The sequence below is a fragment of the Passer domesticus genome, chromosome 2 (assembly GCF_036417665.1).
Source record: "Passer domesticus isolate bPasDom1 chromosome 2, bPasDom1.hap1, whole genome shotgun sequence".
Taxonomy (NCBI): domain Eukaryota; kingdom Metazoa; phylum Chordata; class Aves; order Passeriformes; family Passeridae; genus Passer; species Passer domesticus.
Genome location: NC_087475.1, coordinates 75,047,552 through 75,075,219, shown reverse-complemented (window position 1 = coordinate 75,075,219; position 27,668 = coordinate 75,047,552). Strand labels below are relative to the sequence as shown.

The 27,668-nt window shown below is 35.9% G+C and overlaps 2 protein-coding genes across 5 annotated transcripts in view; one reads left to right on the top strand and one right to left on the bottom strand.

Moving 5' to 3' along the window:
• The window catches only part of ACAT1 (acetyl-CoA acetyltransferase 1), a 382,585-nt gene that overhangs the window by 45,379 nt on the left and 309,538 nt on the right, over window positions 1-27,668 (top strand). The window lies entirely within an intron of this gene.
• Window positions 1-27,668, bottom strand: part of CWF19L2 (CWF19 like cell cycle control factor 2) — a 59,439-nt gene that overhangs the window by 7,912 nt on the left and 23,859 nt on the right. For all 4 annotated transcript variants that reach the window (XM_064409348.1, XM_064409351.1, XM_064409350.1 and 1 more), the window contains 5 exons: window positions 25,651-25,740; window positions 13,632-13,757; window positions 12,264-12,401; window positions 2,798-3,010; window positions 1,175-1,291 (listed from right to left, as the gene is read on the bottom strand). In XM_064409348.1, the coding sequence (XP_064265418.1) occupies window positions 1,175-1,291; window positions 2,798-3,010; window positions 12,264-12,401; window positions 13,632-13,757; window positions 25,651-25,740 (684 nt within the window). The remainder of the gene's footprint in view (window positions 1-1,174; window positions 1,292-2,797; window positions 3,011-12,263; window positions 12,402-13,631; window positions 13,758-25,650; window positions 25,741-27,668) is intronic.

Below are 27,668 nucleotides of genomic sequence, written 5' to 3'. Positions count from 1 at the left end.
TTAAAATTTGTAATTGTTTAGTTAAGAGTTTGGGGTAAATAGAAGATTGAGGATAAACATATTTATCACTTTTCCACATGCTCTTTTTTTCTTTTTTCATGCAACATGATCCTACTTGTTGCATTTATTTGTTTCTTATCCAACTTTCTTAGGCATTTCTGTCATATGCAAGAGAACTCCTTTCTGCTTAGAAAGGAGCATAATTTACTATATGAAACAACATTAGACATGAGAATCAATGTGGGGGGTAAATTTGAAAAGTAAAGAGAATCCATCTGCCAGACTTGAGGCAAGACCAATGTTATTTAAATTATTACAAACTTATAAATTATGCTGGTTTTAAATCTCAGCAACTATAACAATGAAACCTTTCTCTAGCCTGATATAGTCTCCAATATTTCAATATAAGAGGTGGCAAATTGTTTTCCCTTTGTAATAATCGTGGTGGCAGGATAGGGGATTGAAAACACAGTCAATCTCTTAGGCAGAAGCTTGTTACATCCCTCCTTTGATTTTCCATCTCCAAAGAAAACAGAACTCAAAATCTTCAAAATGTTTTCAAAAGAGACTTGGAAAGCACAACCCATCATGCTTGGTGCACTATTTTAATAATTCTCTTCAAAAAAGACAGAAAATTGGACTTAAACAGAGATCTCATTGATTTTAAGAGTAAGGTATTTTTCTTTTAATTAATATCCACCCAAAACCAGATTAAAAACTGAAGATATGTAAACAACATATTTGTATTTAATTTTAAGTAATCTGCCTGATCTGACAATTCTTTTCTTTTCCTTGGAACTCCCAAGAGAATCCCATTAAGCCAGTTATTCTATTTTCTGTAAGGGATCAGCTGTACCTTCTTCATTTCCAACAGACATTCCTCTAACATGGTTTCAAAGACCTCCAAGGATGCACGTTCTGCAGCATTCCAGGAAACTTCTTCTACTGCTTATAAATTGAAAATTTGCTTCAGAATTTACCCTGCCTCTCTTTCCTGTTAATATTTGACCATAATTTTCATCCATAATGTGAGAAGGTTCTGCCCCTTAGTGGAATCAGAACAGAGCTGCCAGACTGCAAATTATGAAAGTATGTACTTATGACAAGGATGTTATTATCCACGAGAAAATTATTTTACAAAAGGGTTAGAACAGGAGACAGTTTTTCAGCAGACCTGGATTTCTTCCCAGATGTCTTCATCCAAAAGAGTGGCTGCAGTATGGTGCTGTAGAGGGGCTATCAGGCAGTGACCTTCAGTAAGGGACTGGCTGCTTGGTAGAGACAAGTACACCTAGGAAAAACAAACAAAAACTCAAGGGCCCAGTTTTCCAGCATTAAAAACCTTCCCATTGCTGAGGCTAAGAAATTCATCATTTGCTAAATTCAAACCAACAGAAGCTATTAGCTACTAACTACAGCAAGGTATTAGCAATTTTAGTGCTTTTTAAAAGGGCCCATTATCCACCAGTAGATCAAACCAACCAGCAGTATCTAGAGAACAGTTCCACCACCAAGGCAGTAATATCACCTTTATAAAATAACTGCTATCATAACTGCTATGAAATCACACTGTTCAGTGCAGCCCAGTATTTTTTAATATAGATACATGGCTGTATGCACTTTTAATAATATGTGTATACATATATATATATATAAAAAATGTATACATGTCACGGTTTAACCTGGCAGGCAGCTAGACATCACACAGTTGTTCACTCACTCTCACTCCCTGTTCCCAGTGGGATAAGTGGGAGAGAAACAAGAAAAGACGTAGAATTGTGGGTTGAGATAAAGACAGTTTAAAAGGATAGGAAATTAAATTACAATGATAACAACAACAACAACAACGTACAAACCAAGTGATGCACAACACAATTGCTCACCACCCACCCACTGTTGCCCAGCCACTTCCCAAGCACTGGCCCCTGGCCAACTTTCCCCTGAGTTTATCCACTAAGCATGATGTCATATGGTCTGGAATATCCCCAAGGTCAGTTAGGGCCAGCTGTCTTGCCATGTCCCTTCTCAACTCCTTGTCCCCCCCTCACCTTCTCAGTGGGGCAGTATGAGAAGCAGAAAAGTTCCTGAGCACTACTTAGCAACAACTAAAAACATCAGTGTCTTATCAACATTACACTCATCCTAAATCCAAGACACAGCACTATATCAGCTGTATACCTTTCAGCTATATAACTCTGTATACCTGTACCAGGTGCGTGACTCTACCTATAAAGAGTTTCTGATCAAATGAAAACATCACTGATAAATGAAAACTGTAGTAAAAAAATGACAAAACGGGTTATACTGAAGTATTTCAGATGTTATAAATCCAAATATTTATGTAACTTTTAAAAGCATTAACAGAACCAGAAAGGTTTCCAAACCAAACTTCTGTCTATTTTGAATGATTCTAAGCTTAAAAATTGAATTCCCCACTTAGTTTTCTTTGATATCATGACACAGTTCTTCACCAGTTCAAATTTCCTTCAGTGAAGTGTGATTTAATCTTCCACAAATCCACCGACACTCTAATCTCTGCACTGAAATCTTTCATTATTACTCTTGTCTTCTACAAACATGAAGTCCTGACATCAAAGATTAGCTTTAAAATTCATGACATTTTTATATCTTTTTCCTCCTCACCCTTGATGAAGTTGTGGAATCAACTGAAAGAGCAAAGAAAGTAAGATGCAGAACAATAAATCCTTCCATAGAAGCAATTTTGTTCCTAATTTTAAACACTCTAACATAATTTCTTTTTTATTTCTACGCTTGTGTTAAATTGCTATTTTCTTACCTTGGTGCCAATTGCAATAATAAGATGTTTAGAAAGTTCACTGCTATCAAAGCAGTAGGGGCACTTTTCCATGCATGCAGCAAGTTGCTGGTGCTCACGGATTGCTTTTCTTCTTTGTACTTCCTCCTCTTCCCCACTGCGTGCTCTCTTGGCTGCTTTGGAAACAAACATGTCATCCAGAGTGTAGTACTCTCTGTCTGTTTTTTCCATGAGCTGAAAAGATATACAGAAAAGTTGCACTTATTTAAAAAGTAGAAAGAAAAAATACTTAGCTCTTTGAAAAAGAGCTTCCTTCCTTGAAAAAAGCACAAAGTACATAAGCAGTAGCATTTCCTCCTTTCATATGGCATCTGCTGCAGACAGAATCATCAGGTACCTCTCCTGAGAGCAGTCATATACAGATATTAAAATACAGATATGTGACAGCAGTGAGAAGAGTACATTACTATATTCCATCTCAAATTAAGGGCTAGGTATTTCAACATTATCTTGCCATAACTTCAGCTGTCTTTAAATAGATGCACACTTTCATATATCATTTATATCATATATTTTATCCTCTCCCATCTCCTCCTCCTCTCCTTTTACAACTACCATTAAATCATCTTTTGTGAAATAACTAGACCATGACTCTGCACTTCATATTCACATTCTGTGAAAATATGCCAACAGTTATTCTTACCAAGGGAACAGGACTAAGCCATTTTGGGAAGAAAACAGTCTTTGCCTTCAATACTAAGTCTTTCTGAGTGTACCTGTTGCATGCCACAATAAATTTTAATAAATTTTAGGATACTGACTAGGGTAGCCTTAGAAAAGAACTAATGTTAACTGAATGCATTTGGAAGGCAGACTATCACAAATGAAGCACAGTATCCAAATTAAAGAAATACTTCCAAATATCCCAGGCATAGTTTCTGTAGATAATATGATATTTAAAAAAAAAAAAAACAAAAAAAAAGGACAGAGTACATAAGTAACTTTCCCCCAAAAACACAAAAGCTCTTTTCCCAAATACTGCAGTTTTCTAACACAGACCAAAACCTTGTTTTAAATATGCTCAGTACTCTTCTTATCAAACAGCTGAGGAAGAGACTCAGTATTACTTTATTCAGCTATAATACACTTAAGTGCCTATGTGCATTTCCTACTGGAAGCCACTGCAGATTAAAATAAACAGTTCAAGAGTTTAACTCCATTCTTCTTCTGTCTTGCTGCAATTCTACATTTAACAGAATAAGGAGATTTCTGAGATTTAGAAAAAAGCTGTAGTGGTTTGGGTGTCTAAAATCAAGTCTATGTTCTTCTGTTATAAAAGGATTAATAAGGTAAAGTTAGACCTGCAGCCAAAGCATTGCTTAGAGGATAGCAGCATTTTGTTATTACTAAACATTAAGTTTGGGATTTTTATTTAAAGAAAAATTCTGCCATGAGAATGAAAGTACACAGGAAACATGACAGTTGGCAGTCTAGAAAGGAAAGGAAGTATGGAAATCACAACATTCTGGCTACCAGGAGTATTACACGTAACACAGAATACCTTAGTACTCTGTTCTGCTTGCACTTAGAAGTCATCATGAAAATTCCTGGTTTGTAACACACAACCTCCACAACTTCTTTTAAATAATAATACTTTTCAAAATACTCCACAGAATCCCTTGTGATAGAATTAATATTCATCTTATTAAACAGCCTGGAAGATTCTTACATAAAAAGTAGCAAACTTTTATAAAGTAGGTGCTGTCTAAAATCCAGATTTTGTTTCTTCTGGTACATCATGACCCACAGATCATAGAACCATACAATGGTTTAGGTTGAAAGAGACTTTAAAGAGACACCTTCCTCTAAGCCAAGCTGCTCAGGACCCCATCCAGCCTGGTCTTGGATGCTCTAGGGATGGGGGCATCCACAACTTCTCTGGGCAACCTGTCCTAGTGCCTGATTTCCCTCAAAGTAAGGATGTTCTACTAAATAACTGAACTAAATCTACCCTCTTTCTGTTTGGGACCATTAGCCCTTGCTGTATCTGCCTGTGTGAAAAGTTGCTCTCTGTCTCTTTTCTAATCCCCCTTTAGGTACTGGAAGGTTTTATAAGGTCTCCTTGGAGCCTTCTCTTCTCCAGGCTGAATGACCCCAACTCTCAGACTGTCTTCATAGGAGAGGTGTTCCATCCCTCTTCTAAAATATTTATACTTCTATTTGTACAACAAAGTGCCCAGTGAGTTCTGCCAACGGCATTATTTGGCTATAACTAAATCTCTCAAAAATAAGTTATAGGGGAATCAAAAGAACAGGAAGAAATTGTTCTCTAATATACCAGAAGGAAAGCAAGTAATCATTCAAAAACCAATTTCTTTCATACATATATTCTTCCATACAAAAGACATAACTAGTCTAGCTAGTACACATTCAAAGAAGGAACTGTGCTGATGTATTAGAGTTGCTGCAAAGCTGCTGTTCTGAATCATAGGTGCAGCATCACACCTGCCAAACATGAAAGCCAATGCATTTTGGATGTTGTGTGCTTAGTTCTCTCACCATGATTGATATAGTTTGGTATTGCCCTTGCTGCTCAGGTGCTGCACAGTGATCAGAAAGATGCAGGAAGTCATTCTGATCTATTAGTTTACAGTTGGGATGTCTTACAATACATGACTGAATCACCTAATGCTAACAAAGGAAATTCAGGTTCCTATAAGGACAATGCATCTGAAGCCCTTCTTTCTACCAGATACTGGCCAAAGCCCAGAGCTGTACTAAACCGACATGCACGTAAGACAGATCAGCTCTACAATCCCCAGTCTTCTTTTTCCTACTTCACTTTTCCTTATTCTGGCCTTATCTGCCACATTCTTCCTTCATATACACCCTCTTTTTTTCCAGCTTTCCCTTCTCTTTTGGCGAGCACTGATTAACCAGACGACACAAAGGCAGCTTTAGGACTCTTAGCACCAGGCAAAATGACATGGCCTCCCACATCTCATAGCATAATTGCTACGTCATTGCTACCATCCATCTGATTTTCCACAACCAGGATGCAGTTTTCATTTAACCAACAGAGAAGAATCGCAATTGTGCTTGCCCTGGCCAAGAGAGGGCTGTAATACACAAACATTTAAACAGCAGTCAGGGAAGGCATCCAAACTTCTCTCAGGAGCCCTCTGGGTTTTCATTTGGACTGCTCAAATACAGTGCAAACGTAGCTAAAACACAAGAAAAGGGGTGAGATCTCTAACCATTCAGCACAGGAGTTTAGAAAGAAATCAGCATCTGACTATGCATAAATCAGAATGATTTGAGAGAGGGAAAAATTACAGTGTTGTATTTTCTGATTAAATCCTTATCATGATAATTACCATGAATAATATGAATAAATTACATGAATTATTTCATTATATAACATTCTGTTTACTAAATAATTGACGCCCTTTTTAATTTGCTATGTTAGTGAAGCCATCAGGCACCATGGCATGGGGCTGTTTCCTGAAGTAACTCTTGCAAGTCTGTGCAAGGGACAGTCCAGGGTCAGCTTCATTTTTCTGCCAACCTATGTTCAGGACACTGAAACCATATTTCATAGCTTGATTTTAGAAAATTTTTTTTTTCTTATTCCACAGTAAAACCCCTGGAGTCTTATATACTGCTGGCTTCCTACACACTCCACCTTGAGCATACTGCACGTTGTGTCTCTTATTGCTCCCTCTGCTGCTACTGCTTGCTTTTTGGGTGGCCCCTTTGAATAAAAAGCTCTGCTAAAGAATTTAGTATCATTGTGATACTGAAAAAAACCCCATAAGAGACAGAATTCCTAATGATCAAGATTATACTCGTATAATACCTCAAGTATACGTTTTCCCCCCATTTCAAATTTCCTTTGAAATTTGTGGATTAAATTGGAAATTCTATTAAACACAATTAGCAGAGGAACAAAAGGTACCTGCGTGGTTCCAGTGTGGGTTATTTTCAGCTTTTTTGTACTGTTTCTTTTCTGCTTATTTTCTTGCTCCAATTTGTATGCAACTATTGAACTTCTGCTTTTCCTGTTTCCTTGCTAACGCAATCATAGCTGGAGTTACTTCCATATAAGCTAATAAAAGTGCATCTGCTTGGAAAATTTGTCAAAAAAAAAGTCTATAGATTGTATAAAATGTATCAGTTTGGGTTTAAATTGTCATGGCAACACTGACGTCTTTAAATGACAGAGCTAATATTTGTGGAATGTTGTATCATAATGTATTTCAGGAAGCTGCAAAGAAGAATAATCTATTATTTTAGAACACAAACCTGAGTGACATAAGAATACATCTCATCACATTTAAATTTATTCAGCATTTAGCACCTATTCTGAACAACAAAATCACCTCCGAAAAGTTCTGAACTCAAATAGAATTTGCTTAAGACAAACAAAGGCAGAATTTTATCATGTAAACCTTATTACAATTCCAGTCCCCCTGTGAACACAGACATTTAAATTTGTAGGTTTAATTTATCATATAATTCAGTGAATAGGCATTTTCAAAACTTATCATCACACTGAATTAAAGAATACTTTAAACACATAGTATCAAAGGATTTTAATATATCAGTGCACAGAGTTCTTTTAAGGCCTGTATCACTGACAAGAAAAGTCATGCTGGTGAGCAAGGTAACTCAGGATTATCTTTGAGCAGCAGAAGTCAAGCAAAAAGATGACAGAGGACTGCTCAGTGGCTAGGGACCAACCTCCTTTTTGTTTCTGCTATATGAAATGAAAACTCTAGATTTTGCTATAAGTAGTAATTAGGACAGACAAAAGTTTATATAAAGTCAATGACATAAAATGTAAACTAAACAAAAATACCTTCACCCATAGAATTCTACTTTTAAAATTGTGATTAGCATTTCACTTTACAGTTATTCCTGGCCATAATTTTAATGTCTAGGAAAGACTGTCCTGCACAAGTCTTCAACTGCAACATATCTTGTAATTTTAACATAATTCTGGCAGAATCCTAAATGCTTATGCAGTAATTTCATATGGGCTACATCTACACAGTTCTTACTCTTCCCAGGATTTCTTCCTTAAAGCAGCTCTCCTGTTGTTGATTTGTTTCCAAATGCAGAAACAGCCTTAACTTTGTGTCCACACAATATACACAGAAGGATGTTTAGTGAATTGAATTGAAATGTAGCAGAACAAGGTGTTGGAAATTATTTCTCTTGTGTTATCGCAATAATTTTTTACAACAAACCATGCACATAAGCTTGAAGGAAATGTAAAAAGCAACAAAGCACCAGAGCTTTGCTGGCTTTATCATGTCTATTAAATATTGTGCTAAAATTGCTTCACTGTGTGAAGAAGGAGAAGAAAATGGTTCATTACATAATAGTAGCAGCAGCAGCAACATTTTGCATTTTTCACTTCAGCTTCTAAGGTTTTTTTCAAGACTATTATTTTGGTTTATGAAGACAGAAATGCAAAAATGTGAACAGGTAGACTTGCACAGCAAGCAGAAATGATTAGGCTGAAAGTAATTTTCCATTTTACAGACTTTTAGAGAAGCAAGGAAAGGCAACATGCAAATTTCCTTTTTGCAAACCTATAATACCAGAATACCACTCAGCTAAATCCATAAAGGAAGGTCAGCATTACTAATAAGGCATTTCATTTTTCACTGCTGAATTCCTCTTAGGAATTACTGCACATATTTTAAAATAAATTTCATTTCTGGCAAAAATTAAAATGTCCTGATGAACTACTCAAATTAATTGTTCTCTTTCCTGAAGTAAAATATAAAAAGGAAAAAAAAATGCTTTAGTAGAATTAATACATACAAATACAAGGTAATTTCTCTTGAGGTTATGTTCCAGGAATCAGTCTCTAAACACCCACAAGCATCTATTGACATGAGTGAAAGGATTACATAAGTCTTAACAGCATGAATTTGGGAAAACTGAACCACTTACAACAGTCAGAGGCTGAAGAAACTACAAACAGGGTACTTAAAGCTATCAGTACTGAAAATCTAACACTTCGCACATATTTTGTACTCTAGAAATGTCAGAAAAAACCAGTTTTCAAATGTTTTATTGACTTCTTTATATCCTCAAGTCATGCTTCTACAACAGTGAGAACCAAAACCACTTTCAAAGGTGAAGAAAATAAAAAGTAGAAATAGTGATTTAAATGGATGTTTTTTTCATTGAGCCATAACAGCAAAACACGAACAAATCAAACTTTAGGCCTGCTTTTTCTCCATATATCAAAAAGATTAGTGCTGGATTTTAAAAAGGGTTTTTTCAGCACTGTAAATTAAAGATTTTTTTCATGGTATTCATAAATTTTATGTAATAGCATGCATGGAATGGCTGTGGGAAAGGCAGCAATTCAAACTGCTGAGGTAAGTGACACCCACATCAGCCACCTTCAAACAGAGGTCGAAGGGGAACAGGAGACAAAAGCCTCAAGCACAGCAGGGTTGTCTTAGAACCATGACTACAAAAATAAGAATGGACAAGAGAGCAATGATAAGTCAGAATCAAAATTTAAAACAAAGACCCAACAGGTAAATAAACAGCAAGGAGACAGCAAAATCCCTCCATCTCATCTCGTTGAGATCTTCAGAAAAGGAAAAGTGGAAAAGTATGGCTTGAACACTGCAGATGTTTATTCTGTCAATCAGAGTGGGAGTCTGGCACGAGATAACACACAGACTTTCACCTGGCAATGGGATTAGACAGAGCTTTCATGAAGAGAGACTTTGGGTCTACGTACTGATATTTCTTCCAAGTCCCATTCAAGAAAATAAATCCTTTCATGAATTATACCCTTCTATTTCAACATCCCCATCTATCTCTACAAAACTGCAATTATGTTATTATCTTCAATAACAACTAACCTGTATTTCATTTGAACTACTGTTAAAAGCAGTAAATATAAGGAAAGTAACACTGATCTAGAGCAGAGCATTCAGCTGTGTAAAAGCCAGAAAACATGCTGGCCTGTCGTTCTCATTCTGCTCCCATTTGTGAGAGCAGCACCTATTTCCTCCACCCTCAACAGCTGTGGGGCTGGAAGTTTCTTTTGGGCATAGTCTGGGAAAGGGACAGAAGCCCTGGGAAAATCTCTGAAGGAAATAATAGCACCCTAGGCAATTCACAGTGATTAGATGACTGAAATTGTTGAACAGAATTTAAGGGACACCATCTCCCTTCTCCCATCCAAGGCAGGATATCATTTGTAGACTTGCAGCAGTTTCCTCCCACCATTCCTCTGCAATACAACAGATTAATTTTTGTGGATAATTTTTTCATTTCTCAAATGAAGGCAGAAAGAGAAAGTAATTTGTATGTGTCAAATTTGTGTAGTATGTTATCAAAATAAAACTGGCAAAAGAGGTTTGTTTGCTAGATTTCCTGCTGGAATAAAACACCTCGCTGAAACCACTGAGGAGAGATGCAAGAATTTTGAAGACTAACTTACTGAGCACCAGATCATAATGCAGATACTCCATGTAGTATAGGCTTATAAAGTACATAAATAGAGTAACACTGATCTTGTACTGTGAATAAACGCATTCTACAAACATGGAAACACATGGAAACCTCACAGAGGCCTAGGAGCCAGTTTCTTAACCTAAGATCAAGAAACAAACATCATCTGGGGAAGACCATCACATTTTCTGGTGACGGAATCTGGGAATCACCTGCACAGAACCTACCAAAAGCATTTTAGATCTTAACAGAGAAGAACAATTGGCATCTGAGATGCTTCTTTTTATGAAAGCCGAACAAAAATACCTTTAAAACCTAAATGTGACATTGCATAGGACTGAAAGACTACAGTATCATGAATTAAAATATGGACATTGCAACAGTAATGGTTTTGACAAAATATCTATTTTGAGCATATGCTTCAATACACTTAGCCAGTAAATATATAGTATGGCTGAATCGTAAAAGGTTAGTCAAGAAACTTGTTCTAAGAAAACCAGTTGATGTAGTACGTTTTTGCCCAGTAACAAAAAAGAAACACATTATTTAGCATCTGATCCAAAGCTCACTGAAGTTAGTAGGATGTCAGAGCCTTCCAAAACTACAATAAAGTATTTGCATAGACTAGGAAACACAATACAAATTCCTGTAACATAATTAACAAATTTTATCCTTCAAAAAACCAAACAAAAATAAAACAAGGAAAAAAAAAAAAAAAGAAAAAACCAAAACCCAAAACCAAAATCAAAACCAAAAACCAAACCAAACCAAAAAAAAAAAAAAAGGAAATATCCCTTTGGAATGAAACAGCTGCTTTCTCACCCAGTGTGACCATTTTATGTTGCAAAATCAATCTCCAGCAATGGTTAAGACGCATGGGGGGAGACAATAAAATTGACTCTTCTACACATTTGCAGCTCTCAGCACTTACTGAGGAAATACTGACCAAAACCTATCTAGATCTCCCTATTAAATATTTAACAATGAAACTGTATTTCACTAAGTTGCTATGTCTTTTTTTGCTCCCACTCACAATCAAGGCCTCCACTGCATTTCATGCTCCACAACACAAGATCTACAATTACCTTCTTCACTGAAAAAAAATCTCAGACCACTCCTTCGTGTTATTTCTTCTGTGGCCACATCCCATATGTGAAACAAAAATAGTTGCGTTCTATTAAACTTTTATGCTAATTGTTCTAGTCTAGCACCTGCCTTCCCTTACCCATCCACCCATTCCCCCCAAGCTGAAGAAATATTGTTTACTTAGGTTTTCTTCAAATGGCTACTGCTCTGTGCTCCTAATTACAGGGTATGCCCACAGCTTGGGCAGCATTCAAGATATGCGTGTATGATGCGTTCACTACATGCTTTAAAATGCTAAATTCTCCTTTTTCATAACCTCCAAAATTCTGATTCTCCTTTTAATCACACCAGCACTGAGACGATGTTTGCAGACTCGCAACAACTCTCAAATAAGGCATCAACAGCCTCTTGTGTATGTACAGTCATGGCCTCACACAGCTTTAAGATTATCAACATTTTGCCTTCATCAGTCCTGTCTTTCATCTGAATTTATTGCCTCAATACCTGTGATGGGATCTGTTCCTTTTTATTTGAGAGTTCTATAGAATAATCACCTGTGTCTGAACTAGACATTTTAATTCCTTTTATACCCATAATGCCTTTCAGACACCTTTTAAAATAGGACAGGTGACTCACATCACTAAAATGTGTACGTCTCTCCAGCAACTCTCTAAAGTGGATCCTAAGAATCAGCTCAGATGTTTCACAATCTTAGAAAAATTCTCACTTTGTACTTGGAAATTCTACAATTTACAATGGCCCCTATTTTTGACAGTCCTGCATAATTCTGTAACCATAAACAATTCTCATCTTCCTTCAGGCTTTCCCTTTACTCAGGCCTCATGTCCTCCCTGATATTTCTAATAATAACATGCTTAATTAAAAAGCCATACACACAGCACCTTACCTTTGATGCCATACGCATGAACAGCGAGTTTTGATCCTCTGCTGTTCTCATCTTCTCATTTTTGACCAAATCCTTCAGGTTCATACTATCATCATCCTGAAAATACCTTACTCTCTCTTTATCTACATGAGTAGGCATCTGAAAGCGAAACACATTAAAAATAAGTATTAACCTAATCAGAAACATCAGCTATAAAATTCAGACCCTAACCATTTCAACAAGTTTAAAGAATCATGAATCAAGCTAAGCAGATCCAAAACAACTGGGCTAACAGCTCAATTTTATTTAAGGAGAAAAACATCTTTCCCTTTCTTCAATTGCATCAGAATGTCTAAATAAGAATATAGCCTCTTCCCAAAGTCACTATATCCTTAACACCCTTAAGGTATCAGAGCTACAACATTACCACTCAGGAAAGATAGACAGTACAGTTAATTAGCTCATAAAAATGAAATATCCTAAAAAGTAATTTTCATTATTGACAATTCTACAGCTTTTGTATAGTCACAGATATCACCGAAACACAGTAATCACAGACAGTACTGAAAACTTGTTTGAATATGGTACCTCTGGGAAATGTTGCCACTTTAAGAGTGCACAAGGGAACAGAGATGTCCCTTAGGAGAGGAATAAACTAAATTCCAAAGGAGTACAGGGAGTGGTCATTAACATAAAGCAGGATACCATTTTCCAAAGTGGAAACAACAGGATGATGACAACAAATTCCTCACCCTCTTGTGTCTTTTTCTTCTCCACAGCAGTGTTGCAAGCTGATCTGTCCAACTAATCAAGAATGCTTGCTAGAATTATGAGGTAGTGTCACCTCCTCTTATCTTAAAAAGATCAAAGTGCTACTATATTTACTGCTGGAAGCAATTATCCTAAGAATAAAACACTGCTCCAGCTTCCAAGTTTCTTATTGTTCCCCAAACCACTCTGTTACAAAGATTAGGTCATAGTTATTATTGTCATCAGTAGCCATATTTTTTGTTAGAACTAAAGTGAAATTAGCCCCTGAGACCTGAGTACCTCAGTAAAATCTTTCTTAATTTGGAAATATACAGCTCCTACTAATCTTTATTTACATAACTTTATGTAATATAAACTAAAGAGACTGGGATAACTTTTCCTTAACATGCATTTAAATAAGCCCTAAAGTGATCCCCTGGGAAATACAATCTGAAAATAAACTGAATATATGCTTAATAAATAGGTGATCTAACACTTAATTACAATCATCTTCCAAAAAGAACTTTTTAACTACCTATTGACTTTCTGATAAGATACTCATTAATTATAGCATCATAAAAGTAAAACTACAAAATCAGTTAAGAGTTGTAGTTCAATACTCAGATTTGTAAAACTTACCATCTGCTGCTTTCTTCGTCCTCCTTTTGGTTCCAGTGGCTCTGTTGGTCCCATCACAGGCCATGCCCTTCCACTCCCATCTGTTCTCACAAGGACCACTTGTTCATCTTCTTGACGGCTTGAAGCCTGTGTCAGGTTTTAAGGCATATTTTAAAACAGATGGTACAGACAAGCCAAAAGAAATACCTAACCCACATTAAATAAATGTTTAAAATCCTAATGATTACGTAGCAGATTCTTTACATTTTGCATGTTCAGTGTAATTCAAAATAGACAATTGCACCTTAGTGAGGTATGCTTTTCACATTCAAAAAGGAAAAAAGTATTAAAAATGCATTACATTAATTAAATGCAGAGCTTTTCTTTCCAAAAGAACCAAATTTGTAATTCTTGTTTTTTTCACATAAAGCTTTATTTCCAGAAGACACACAATGCTTCTGAAAGAGTTAAAGAAATAATACTGAATTAATAAACACCACTATCATTATAATGCTGTATTTCTGAAAACCATCTAAAAAGCCACAGCCCATTACTATTTCTTTTATGGACTGGGAGTGTGGAGAACAAACACCCTCACCTCTGATCCCCAAAAACGTATAGAACTTGTCTTCATGGAAAGTTCTTTTTAGGGACCCCACTTGATAGGGGGCCCCTATATTGATATAGGGGATCTATATATTACATATACACACACAGAGGGGGGGGAAAGGGAAGAAATTCCTCGCCAAAGAGTATGCATTTAACTTTCTAAAATATTAAGAATAATTTCTTAAATAATTTAAAAGTCCATGAACTTCCTGATTATTCTGCAAAGATGTTTAGGTAAATCAGTTGATTAAATTAGAGCACATAATGGGGTCACTACTTAATCAGATGATATTAGGACAGCCTTTGTCAAATCTTATAAACAACTTCATTAATCTCCATTTCAAGCTATTTTCTACCAAACTGCTTTCCACCTGCCATCCTTGCCTAAGGAAAGCTTGTCCCAGAAACCAAAATAAAGTCTGGCAAATCTGTAGCTACTGAAGTATACTTCAACAGCTTAATTACATTTTTCCAAAGAAAGTAATATGAAAGTAGAAGTTATGAACCAAAAAGCTGCCTGGGTAAACCAGACCTCTCTCTTCTGTAACACCAAAGGCAAATCTCATTTTGCAAAGCAAACCAGGATGCCCAGCACCACTTTGGCTCCAATAACATTACTGGTATTTTCAGAGAATACAACATGACTTATTTCCAGCATCAGCCAAATACATATCTTTGTGTAGCCTGTACCTCAATTGTTCCTTTTTCACAAGGTAAGGGCTTTTGTCCCTATTGGGAGAGGAAGAAAAGGTGTTCATTCCAATAGGAAAAAAAGGCTGTGTGTATTCACCCCGCACGTCATGTGATAAAAAGGTCACAGCTGACTGAGAGACAAACAGCCAGATCAAGGGGACCAGGTTTTACTATGCCATAAAACCTTATTCACAGCAGATACAGAAAGCAAAGATGAAGTTAACATCAATAAGAATGTATCACAGCAAACTTCTCCAATGCCACAATTCCTTTAAAACTTGTGTGACTTTGCAAGTTTGGAGGTTGAACATATAACCATAGATACTGCAGTGAAAGCTCAAAAATCCAGAGCATTGCTAATTATTTTGAAATGATACAGACCTTTGCAGAGGAAGAACCTCCCCCCTTGTTCTAAACTCACCATACCCACATGGCCAAGTAGGGATATAAAGCTCTCCCAAGAGGACTAGTCAAATCCACACAGCAGACCCTTTACAGTTTTCAGTGAATAATCCACCAGTAGCCACTTCTGAAGGGTCCTGTTTATGTGAAATCCTATGCCAGGAGCATCTTTCCAGTTATTCAGCTCCTTTTACCCGCTGCCCATATAGCATCTCCAAAAGGATGCCAACTTCACGTCCCTCCTTCCCCACACCTCTGTGTTACTGAGACAAGAAAAGGATGAACTTTTCCATTCCCAGTCTCTAAACTTAAACCTCACTGTATACAAGACTTTTAAAAAATACAAATCACTAAAACCAATAGTCATTACAAGAGCACTTGCTTCAACAACTGCAAAGAACAGTAAATACCAGATTCTATATCAACTTATAACCATTTAAAGACATCCATCCCAAACTTTGTCTTCACTAAAATTCTTAATACAGACCTTTCAAAAAGGATGTCATTCATGTGCAGGCTGTTATTTTCCCAAAAGCTAATGGAATTGACAAGGTGTTCTTTGTGTTAGCCTTCCTTTGCCTTTGAAGAAGGGCTGTAAAATGTTAGATCCAAGCAACATTTGCACTTTCTTTTTTCTTCCCATTCCCAATCCTTACATACTAACATAGAAGCAGCAGAAGAACATCTTCTGAATCTGAACCATGGAATGAGTTAGGACAAGGACAGAGAATGGAGAGGGGAGCAATAGATATAATACATACTGAATTCTTTGGGTCAGAACCCTACAGCTGGCAAGGTTTTGTCTGCTTTATGGGGCTTTGAGGTTTTTTCTCTGTAATTTCCAAGACCCCTGAGTCCTGACACAAAGCATGTAATAGTGACTAAAATGTATTTAGATTTAATATTCCAGAGGGGGAAAAAAAGGGCAAAAAATTACAGTAATTTTTAGCTTTAGAATAAAAAGTACAAAAAAATTTGAAGTGGTACTTCAAAGAGAGATTAAAGGAAGCAGATAAAAGGATAAAATTATGGACAGTGTGAAGACTAATGTGAAGTCATGTTAGAGACTAACAGCAAATGCATACTAGGAACCAAAATTAATGCAAGGGATGCAAGCCAAATGTGATTATTCAGAAGATTAAAGATGTTATTGGAGGTAAAGACATCCTTCAGAACTCAAAACCGTATCTACATAGAACTGCCTTAAAAATACAGCATAACAGAAAGTTAACTGTATTCACACAAAAAATGGGTTTTTTAGTAGAATCTTACTAACAATAATTAGTAAAGCTATTTCCAAACACATCAGAAGCAAAAAGCTTTCTGGTAGAAAAAAGATGCTCAAGTGGTTACAGCATTATCAGAAGGTGTCATTTGAATATTATATTAATTAATTGTATTTTATTCAACAGTACTTTTTGAAATAAAAAAGAAAGAAAACTCTAGAACTTTAGAAATCATCTTTAAACTGAAATATCAGTAAAAGGAGTTTTTTAAGTAAGCTGTCATGAAGTAATGATTTTTACTAGAGCTTCCAAAAAAGAATTCCAATATAATGCCCACATCCTTCAGCATATACTATATCCCTTAAACAGGTCTCAGTACAAAAATAATGGAAAGCAGCCAATATAATAAAAAGATTTAAAATGTGCCAAAGGCTGATCCTGGGAATTCTGGGGCAATGTATCTAACATTTGTAATGGACAAGTTCACACAAGTAAAATAAAAACTAGACTTCCTCTATACTTGAACAATTACACCATACTGAGAAAGGGCCTTTGCAGGAAAAATCCACCACTCACAGAAGTAATAGACTTTTTCAAAGGAGTGTGGATATCAATCTAACTGCAAGAGTTAGTTAATGTTCTCTTTTTATCTATTGATATTTTCTTTACACTTGTATTCCCATGACTATATGACAAGGTATATGAACAAGGTGTATTATATCACAGTGTGGTCACTGTGATATAATAAATACTCATTAATAATTTTGATCAGATAATATTTCTATTAAGTACAAAAATAAGTTTAAAAACATATAAAAGTACTTTTAATATACCTATTGTTAAATGTTAAAATTGAAACCAGAGAAGACGCTCAGTCACTATTCCTACATCTTGTGATGATTGCTAAACAAACAATATAATTTACAGTCTGAAATGAATAAAAATAGGGTCTATTTCCAGAATGAGAGGGAATTATTTGTTGCCATTAATTAAGCAACATGACTTTTTACTTCAGGCCAATTAAATATACAAAGTATACAGTTGTTCTCACCAAATGTACAAACTGCTGTACAGCAATTAACACTCAACTGAACAAAACAAGCAGACAAGTCTGGTTCTGAAAGATAAAAGCTTTAAATTAAATACATAAATAAATAAGATACAGATCTGAATAAGAATTTTGAACTCTACAGAGATTATCCCTGTTCCACAATCCAGCAGGAGGAAGTGGAAATCCTCTGCCACATCAGGTGCACAGTTTAATTTGAGGAACAGACACTGGAGCAGGTGAACAAATGAAGTAGTCAGGCCATGCATCTGAGTTAAGATCCACTCAGAACTGTTTTTCAATGCTAATAGCTATAGGGAATAAAATATATTTTAGTAGTCAGTGTATTGTAGGGTAGGGAACAACTAAAGTTAAAAAAAAAGTTTACTAAGCCAACAAAAAGCTGGATGCTGCATGATTTGAAAGCTTTCTGCACGTTTACTGAGAGGTACATTCAAGTGGTACAAGCACATTGTAATGAAGGAATAACAAAGGAACAGTCTTTAGCAAGGAACTAGCCTCTACAACCAAATGCTGGCTTTGTCAAATCAGATGCTGCATTAAGCATGCCACCTGTGTCCTCTCCCCTACAGTCTCTGGCAAATGGAAATGCTTTGAATATTGTCTTATTCCTCTACTGGAAAAGTCTGTCCTTATGTTATAGTATCAGTAAGTGTCTAAAACATATCTAGCACTTCTCAGAGTGCTGGACTCGGCTGTTTCTCCCATCCACTGTCTCCTCTTCACTTCCATTGCTTCGTCTCCTGCCATTCCAGTTACCTTTCTGTTAGGCTCTCAGCTTGCATTCACACATAATCACCAGTTACCAGAAGGATGGGTAAATCCCATGCAGAAAGAACGCCTGCCTCCTTCAGTGCTGGCTATTCCCAAGGGCACCATCTCATACTCAGGAGTCATTTTATTCCCAACCTGGAGTCCCCAACTAACACATTTCAAAGCATCTAATCTCCCCTTCAGGCTCTAACATTTGCTGTGAATAGTGGCACTGTAGCCTTCAATGTAATGCTTATAAAAATCAGTAGGTTAACCATTCTCTATGGCAAGACTGAGGTTTGCATCTCACAGGAAGATGAAATTAAAATGGTCAGAGGCCTATAATAGCAGTCCACTGTATACATGCTTTTATTTGGGTTTCTTAAAGCAGAAAAAGTATAAGACTAAGAGAATTAGCAGCATGAGGAAGGAAAGTAAAAGCAAACTTCTAAAAACTAGGTTAAAAATTTAGTATTTCAAGAAAGACTTCATAAATATATTAATGAGTCACAATTACACATTCAAAAGGTGCTAACACAGTAATGGGATTTTTAAAAGGTTTTACAAGATCAGAAAGTTGGACTGCCATAATTAGGCCCTTGTGTTTAAGAGCAAAGAGAAGCATTAGAAAATCTAATGCAGGCTGCAACACAGAGGTGAACTATTCTACAGAAGAGCATCTGTATCAGGCAGTGCTTGGTCTGTGTGTAAAGCACTGCACTAAAAAAAAAATCCCAAAAACTCCAAACCATGGAAAAGGATTAGGTCTCTATCCTTTTTTCCTTTTTTTTCTGCCAGTGACACTGAGTAATAACACAATAAGTGTCATTAACCAATTATGAGGTATAAAACTTCATTTGTTCTTATTGATATAAAGTCAGTTGCCCTTTAAATTCAGCAATTCTTTGTCCTTATATTACAAAAAGGTTATTTTGGCTAAATTGTTTACTACTCAGAAGAAGCAGTTTATTAACCTTCATTAATCTCCTCTTTACAATTAATATCTCTGACCTTAGCCCCGTATGCAGAAATACTTCTATTTCTGCTCAGTACTTATTTTCTTAGAGCATCTTTAAGATAGGGTAATCAGCATATCAACTCTTGAGTAGAATGGCCACACACACAAATCTAGAGTCAAATTCATTAAGTCAGATTGCCAGCCTGTGGAAGTAAAACTGGAACTAGCAACATATAACTTACAGCAGCTTGTAATGTGTCTGTCCATTGATGCGACTAGAAATGGGGAAAACTAAAGCAATTAAGTCTAAAATAATATACTGGATATCAGGAAGCCTAGAAAATACAACTTTAAAAAAAGCTCCAAATATTCAGTTTGATACTCTAAACTGTTAGCTACATTTTGAAATGGTTAGTCACTTAGCCACATCAATGAGCCACTGTAGGTATGAGATGTAAGAAAATTTGTAAAAACTGTAATGCCTAGATGGCCTGTTTTTACAGCAAGAACATCTGACACAGAACATATATACTCAGACCATTAAAAAAAAGAGAAATATTGCAGCATGTTGGTTCTAAAGTCCACAGATTTCTGTTTCATCTTATCAACTGATTTAACACAGTGAAAGGGTAAATACAGCAGAAAAAATATGTAGAAATTTAACATGGTGTTGGGAGAAAAACACACCCAGAAAAAATGGCACCATCAGTTACAAGTGTTGCATTGGATATGGTTGTTGTCTGTGGTGTTAAAGCATACTTGGAAGTTTTTGTATTCTCAGTTTGAATTCTAAGAAGTTTTAGCCATTCTGCCCTTTTATACTTTTTAGATCCACTGAAATGGTAAGACATTTTACATCATTTACTTACTGATACAATTTTTCCAACATGTTTTAATTGCAAAAGCCATTTTCGTATAAATTACATTCAGGAAGATAAACCACTTTGTCTTAATATGTCTTTGTCTTAAATAACTGTGTAATCCACTCTTACTGACATCAACGAGAATGTTCAGGAAATAAACTAATCAATAACAGCATACACCTATTATTTTTTAAAAGTATGCACTAATAATATGAAAGCTGTTCTGCAGAAGTATGTCCCCTTCATTATTCTGTGTTACATTTAGAGCTAGTCAAGCCTGTAGGGAAAACACAAACTTTTGCTGGAGAAAGAATGGCACAGCCATCTTGCAGACAAGATTCAAGTGTGATGGAACAGCAGGAATCAGGAATTATGATGAGCTGAAAGCATCTGAGAGTAAACAGGCCATGAGCCATCTGTTGCTGTATCTCCCCACCATCTGAAGTTCCAAATAAAATCTCAGATTTTTACTGTGCATTTAGTGAGAATCATTAATCCCCAGCCTTCTAGTTTTTACACAAGTGTCTCAGCTATACTTCTATGCCAAGCAATTTAAAATAATTTTTAAAGGATTCTTTATATATGGTTACGTCTACTCTACAGCTGTATTTAGGTTTTGCATTGGTTAAGTCAGAATGAAAGTTATGAAAACATATTATAGGTAAGTTTTGACAACCAAATATTTTCATTTCAGAAAAATATCTGTGTTTATAGTCTCAATTCCCAAACCTAAAATTTAACAACCTGGCACACCTGCAATTTTGAACATTAATTTTAAGGGTGATTTGGCTTTTGCTTTCTTTGTGTTTGTTTAGCATTGGCTTGGTTTCTTTTTAAATAAAAACCCCCACACATCAGAAGCATTCTTTTCCTTCTTTCTTTCACTTCCTACTCTGAAGTACTAATCACTATCTAAATTTTACATATATACACACACCACATGCACACACACCCCACCTGACTTTGAGATAACTGTCTCTTTCTCCAAGGAATCACTGCCATTTTTAAGCTATTTGTGAACAGGTCAATCTTGAAAACATATGAAAAATAATACATTCTTGTTTTCCCCATTATCATTACTGGAACCAAGAGAACATCATTTCAGGTTTGTTCCACATCTGATTCCTCTCAGCTACTCACTCCTAATGTCACATGGTTTACTTGTCTCAGGATAGTAACTGTGCAGCAAATCACTTCTCTGGGTGAAGATCCAGCATGTTCCATCCTGTCTTTCCTAAGGCAGAACTATATACAATGGGATGCAATTTTACAGAATCAGAGAATATTAAGGGTTTGGAAGGGATATTAAAGATCTCTAGTCCCATCCCCCTGCCATAGGCAGGCCCTCCCCCTAGGAGGACTGGGGGATCCACAGCCTCACTGGGCAGCCTGTTCCAGTGCCTCTCCATGCTCACAGTAAAAAAATTCTTTCTAATATCTAACCTAAATTTTACCTCTTTCAATTTGCACCTATTACTCCTTGTCCTGTCACTACAGCTCCTAACAAAGAGTCCCGTTCTGGCTTCTCTGCAAGCCCACATCAGACAAGTAAGATTTGAGATTTAAGCCAAGCTGTTTTATTCAGTTTCTTTTCTAAAAACCAGTGTTAGCTCTTCAAAAAGAATTTTTAAAATATTATTTACATTGAGTTAGTTTCCCTAGAATTCTTCCTCAGTCTGGAGTCTAATGAATTCAGGAATACAAATTAAACATCAGAACTTCAATACATCAAAAATTGTGTTCAGATAGGAGGTGTTGCAAACATAATCAATCTTATTATTTATACTCAAGAAGAATATTTAAATAAAAATAGCAAAAGCACTTGAAGTACATGGAGTTCTTAATACTATGAAAGTTTTCACTAAAAGATGAGCCCAACTTATGGCATGAAACTCACCAAATTAACTTTTCCTTGCACTATAAATCTTCTTCACCTGAGATGCACAAGCAATGGCCTGGAGTCTGTTACTCTCACAGATGCAACATGTAGCCTAGAAATGGTTTTCTCTTTTAAAGAAGCATCATGTCAGCCATTGTAAAGTGAAATGCTGTGCCTGCCAAAATTCAAGTCTTACTCTACGGATATCTTCTATGCCCAAGAGGCTTCACAGACGCACTCGATACTCTTCAGTGGAAAAACACTCATACTAGACCAAAGGCTGAAGGACTTCCACAGAAAATTCAGTTATTCAAATGAAGACTTTCTGTGATTAAATAATTCATATTTTCCCTACATATTCTCAAATGCATAGCAGAAAAGCCTATAGCTGTTTCCATTTTTCAGAACTCTCTTCTTTTAAATAATCAGTGACACTATACCCTACCATGTTATTCTGCTTAAAGCACCACCTTCCAGCTTTCATTCAATTTTGCATTGATTTTGTCTTTCAAATGCAATTCATCATTATTGAAAACTGTCTCTAGCATTTGCTCAGCAGAGACTACTTTCTGTTTCCTGCATACTAATTATGTTCTATGGAATACAGAAAAAAGCTTAGGATTGAGAAGCTTTTCTTCTAAGCCATACTTCATTTGGGATTGAAAACAGTTTTAGAAGATGCATACTCTCACACTATATTCATCCACCACCATGTTGATGGACCAGATGTTCATGATAAATCCCTTCCAAAGGATATATTTTATACTCTGCCTCCTCCTCATTTAAATTTATACATTCCAATTTCTGTAGTAGCAAAACCTACTGCAAATTATGTGCCCTATAGGAGTGCTAATGTTCCAGATACAGTTTGTTAAATAAAAATACTGAATAAAAGTATAAATTACATCAGTTGTGACTGGTACTGACAATGGCAGAGGTGACATCCTCATAATCAGTGTAATAAAATCTAGGGTTGTGTAGCACTTTCAGAACAGAAATACAAACTGTATTTAAGAAGTAAACTATGAACACATGTAAGTTGTTTTCTAAATGCTGAAGTCTCCACAATTTTCTGCTGTCTCCTTACACTCAATAGGTATAAATTTCATGGCCTATGCCAACTTAGAAACCCTATGGTACAGAAGCCTTCTCTTTACACAGTTTCACTAGGACTCAAAGTGCAGCCTTGCTTTCTCAAAATACCCATGACAAATCAGACAATAAGCATCTGAAAATAAGAATAATTTCATTCTATTCCAAATGAAAACAAAAGCTTTTTGATTTCCATAGACCCCGAAGGTTGCCTCCTGCTCAATCCTAAAACAAGCACAATCTAAATGTGGCTCAAGCATTTAACAACAATACCCATTAAGACCCCAAATTCCATTAACAAACAATTTAACTATATTCATACTAAAAGTTATAGGGTTACATACTTAAGGCAGCCTGCAGTGAACAACACAGGGGTTCTAACCAAGCTGAGACTTGGTGAAATATACCAGCTGAGAAAAACAATGTTTTTAAACTCCAAATATCAATTTTTGAAAACTGTACTTCACAACCACATTTTTGAGATTGCTTGGGGTAGAATTCTTGCCTAAGTAAAAAAAAAAATTACAAAACTAGTCACTAAGTCCCATTTTAAAAGTTACATTTGCCTCTACTCCCACTTACAAATAAAATGAAATGATATAAAATTAAAGTAGGATTTAAGCTAGCACTTTATAGTCCCTTCAGTCTGTAGTTTCTTGATCACTTTAAGGCAGAATAAACCAGAACCACTATCAAAAGAATTGATCCTGTCCTCTGTACAAACCCCAGTCATTCATTCATACATCCCCTTACACCAGTGTAAGTCTTCACTCAGTCACACAGGGAACAGAATTGGGAAATTGATCCGTGTCCAATTAATTAAGAAAAAAAAGTTCCTAGGGAGATGCATTCAAAATTGCCTTCACTGCTTCCTGATTTATCTCCCCAGCTCTCCCAACAGAAACTGAAAAAAGGCAAAGCCACACTTTAGGACCACCCAGCATGACACTGGCCATGCTGCTCCTCAGAAGCAGAGACAGACCTGCCTGAAACAAAATGATTCATGTTTGTTACTGGTAATGGAGGCACAGCTATCAAGCTTTGGGATCAATAGGATATTCATTTGGAAAACCATTTCTGTGGAAACTGCTTCAGGTCCCTCACTTGGAGTGCACCTGTCTGAAGTGGCTGAGGCTGGCACTTGGGTAGTCTGTGCCACAGAAAGGCTGAGTCATGCAGAGCCAAACACCCCTCCACAAACCAGCTTCCCTTGTGCTGTGGGATGGCTTCTGAACATCTGGGCTGTTGACTCACAGTGTGACATAGCTGGCCTTTGGTACACAGGAGTGCAAAACACATCCTGCTTGTGTCCCAGTAGTCAAAACCAATTCAAAGTTGTAAAATCAGTAAAAATTCCCTGGCATCACAAAGACAGGGCTTAGGACAGAGCAACTGTAAGCTCTGATGTACTTCTGACACTCAAACACCACATAATACAAACTAGAAGAAGCCAGGAAAGAGGCACAGGCAAAGGATATTCATAAATACTTACATCTTGTATTTTTGCAATGACTGTTAGTTGTAAAAGTGCTCAAATTAAAAATTAAGATAAAAATCAGAATATGGTTGAAGACCAGACCTGACCAAAATTGTTATCCATAACTCAGTACCTAAGGAATAGGTGTTCACCAGCATTTGTGAGGCTCACCCACAACATGCTCTTTACTTCTCAATTTTAAAATCTGAATGGATTTTTTCCTGTGCAAGTATACAACTCTAGTCTGCTTTATTTAGGGATTTTTTTACAGATATGAAAAACATGCCAAAGAACTGCACTGCAATGAAGCAAAATCTACCTACACAGAGCTTTTGTAATTTTGAATTATTGTGAATTCAGGTGTGAGATTTAAATACTATCACAAGGTAGTCAGGCAGAGACCACACATTGTCATTCAGTTTAGTTTGTCTCCTAAAGACTGGACAAATACTAATTGGTGTATGAGGTCTGACATGAAGCCTTTTAGGACAAAAACATTTAGTGGCTTTTCAAACTCAACTCACTAGCACCTGAGATTTTACTGTGGAACTGGGTCAAATTGAACATTAGTTTTTGTAAGTTTCCTCTCCATCATGAGGATAGAGCTCATAACTTAAGGTATTAGCTCTGTCCCCTTATATCAGTGTTGGTACAGAAGAAGCTTTCTTACACTTCTTAAATACCACCCTTCAAAGGGAATAACATTTGAAGTGCCAGCTTCTTCAGAGACAGCAGTCATGTAACAGCCAGCACATATCAGTTTCATTTTTAATGGAAGATATGTATCCTTGCTGAGGAAATATTATGAGTAAAAAAAAAAAAAAAAAGAATTTGCTAAAGTACTATGGACAAAGTTTTGTTTACCAACAAAAACTGTAATTCAATTTGGACAGTCACTCACCTGAAGTCACACTTTCTAATGTTCCTAAGTACATCTGATGTTCTCTAATTCAGCTGCTACCTGTATCATACATGTAACTGTGTTAGTGCAAAGAAAAGAAAAATATTTTTCCACTTACCTCTCTGCCAGCCTTTGCTGGAATCTGTCCCTGAGTCTCTCTCAACTTGCGAGCACTGTCAAGTTTGGCTTGAAGTTCTGAAGCTAACTCCTTCAATGAAAGTGATAGTACTCCATTAGTTTAACTATCTTAAACTTTCAGGATATCTTTATATCAAAATGAACTATTCATTTCATTTTTTTGTGTTTTGATTTAAAATTTTAAACTCTAATGACACAAAATACTAAAGAAAACATCAATATAATTCACACAATTCTTTATAGGATATAACATGTAAAAAATGTTCAGAATAGAGGCATCTGAAGTATAGGAACAAGTATTGCCATAAAGAGATCAGAAAATGTATTCTTAAGCATTATTAAGTTCTATTAATAAATGCTTTGCATAACTAAGCATAGGTATCACTATATGTATAAGCTGAATAAGGAAGCCTGAACACATCATATCCTTTTTCTTTTCTTGTACACACACACACAGACACACCTTTACACACATATATCAGTTCTATGGATCTATGAGGGAAATATCTCTCAGAAACTTTCGCTATGAAGTTTCACATCTCTCTACACTCCATGTCCAACTTCTACTCTTTTGACCTTATTTTGAGAATTAAAATGTACAAGAGGTAGGAAATAAGAACAGTTTAGTCCTGTGCAAATTGGTTTTGATGCTCCTGTGCTCCCTTAACCATTGACTATTAACTAAACAGGAGTATTTCAGAATATCTTGCATTGCTAGGAATTGCCAGCCTATCAACCTGTAAAAAATAGAGCCATTTATACTCTAACATCTCTGTCTGTTTCACTGACTGGACTCCAACCATCATACCCATACTTGCCACCTAAAATTAAGTCATTTGATCAACACCGGGCAGCAAATCAGTAACAAAAATAGAATCAGAATTCATTTGGCCCACATGGCCAACCTCGAGCTCCAGCCACCAGAACATGCTGTTACATAACCATCTGTTCTGGTGTGTGGGGATGAACTTGCTTAAACTAGCTGCATTTTCAATCTGATTAGAGAAAGACCATGAAAAATATTTAAAATGCCACACCACAAGGTTATTATATATATATTATTAGCTATTTTATTATTTAAGTTGTTGTTGTTTGGTTTTAGTTTTATTTTTTTTAACTAGACCGATTCAGAGTGCATATATAGAAATTTGTATATATACAAATAATAATAAAATTGTAGTACTGGTTTCTGCCACATGATTTGGGTCAAAACAAAACAAAATGATAGATTAAATTAATTACAGAGCCCCACAAAATACATGTCTATTTTTCATCAAATCACTTTCATTCAGTTCCCATCAGGTTGAAAAGAAAAAAACGAGACTTGTGCCCAAAGTTTTGTTTAGGCAATGCTACTGAAGCTGAGCAGTATCAGAAAAAAAAAGTTTGCAAATTTTTGCTGTTTTCCATCAGTTTTGGAAAACCTTCCCCTCCACAGTACTTCAGCAACTAGTGCATAGATAGCTTACACTACACCAGTCCCTCACAAACCTATTACTTTCATAAACATATTTTTCCTCACTAATGTATGTTTTTTAGTATTAACTAAGGAAAGTAGAGATTAACATATGAATATTTAAATCATTAACATTATACCTTAGTAGGAAATACATTGCTTCAAGTTACTTTTAATTCACCTTTGAAGTTAATAACATTTAAAATGGACATGATGTCTAGATAAGGTATTGCTGTTCAAATGTTTAAAGCTACATACCCACATCTACTTCTAAAGTCCATGAAAAAAGAATTTATAACATAAAATTGGTTTGAAAAGAAAATATTTGTAAAATGGATACTTTCTCCTAACAAAATTTGAATTATCTGATAAGGGCTTTAACAAGGATCAACACCATGTCCTAGTCCAGCAATAATGACAAAACATACTAAAACTTTCTACAAATCAAAGAATCAATAGCTCTTGAGAAATATTAATTTACCACTTGGAGACATAACATGTTTTATATATTACTATAAATAAATATTTATTTATTATTTCTT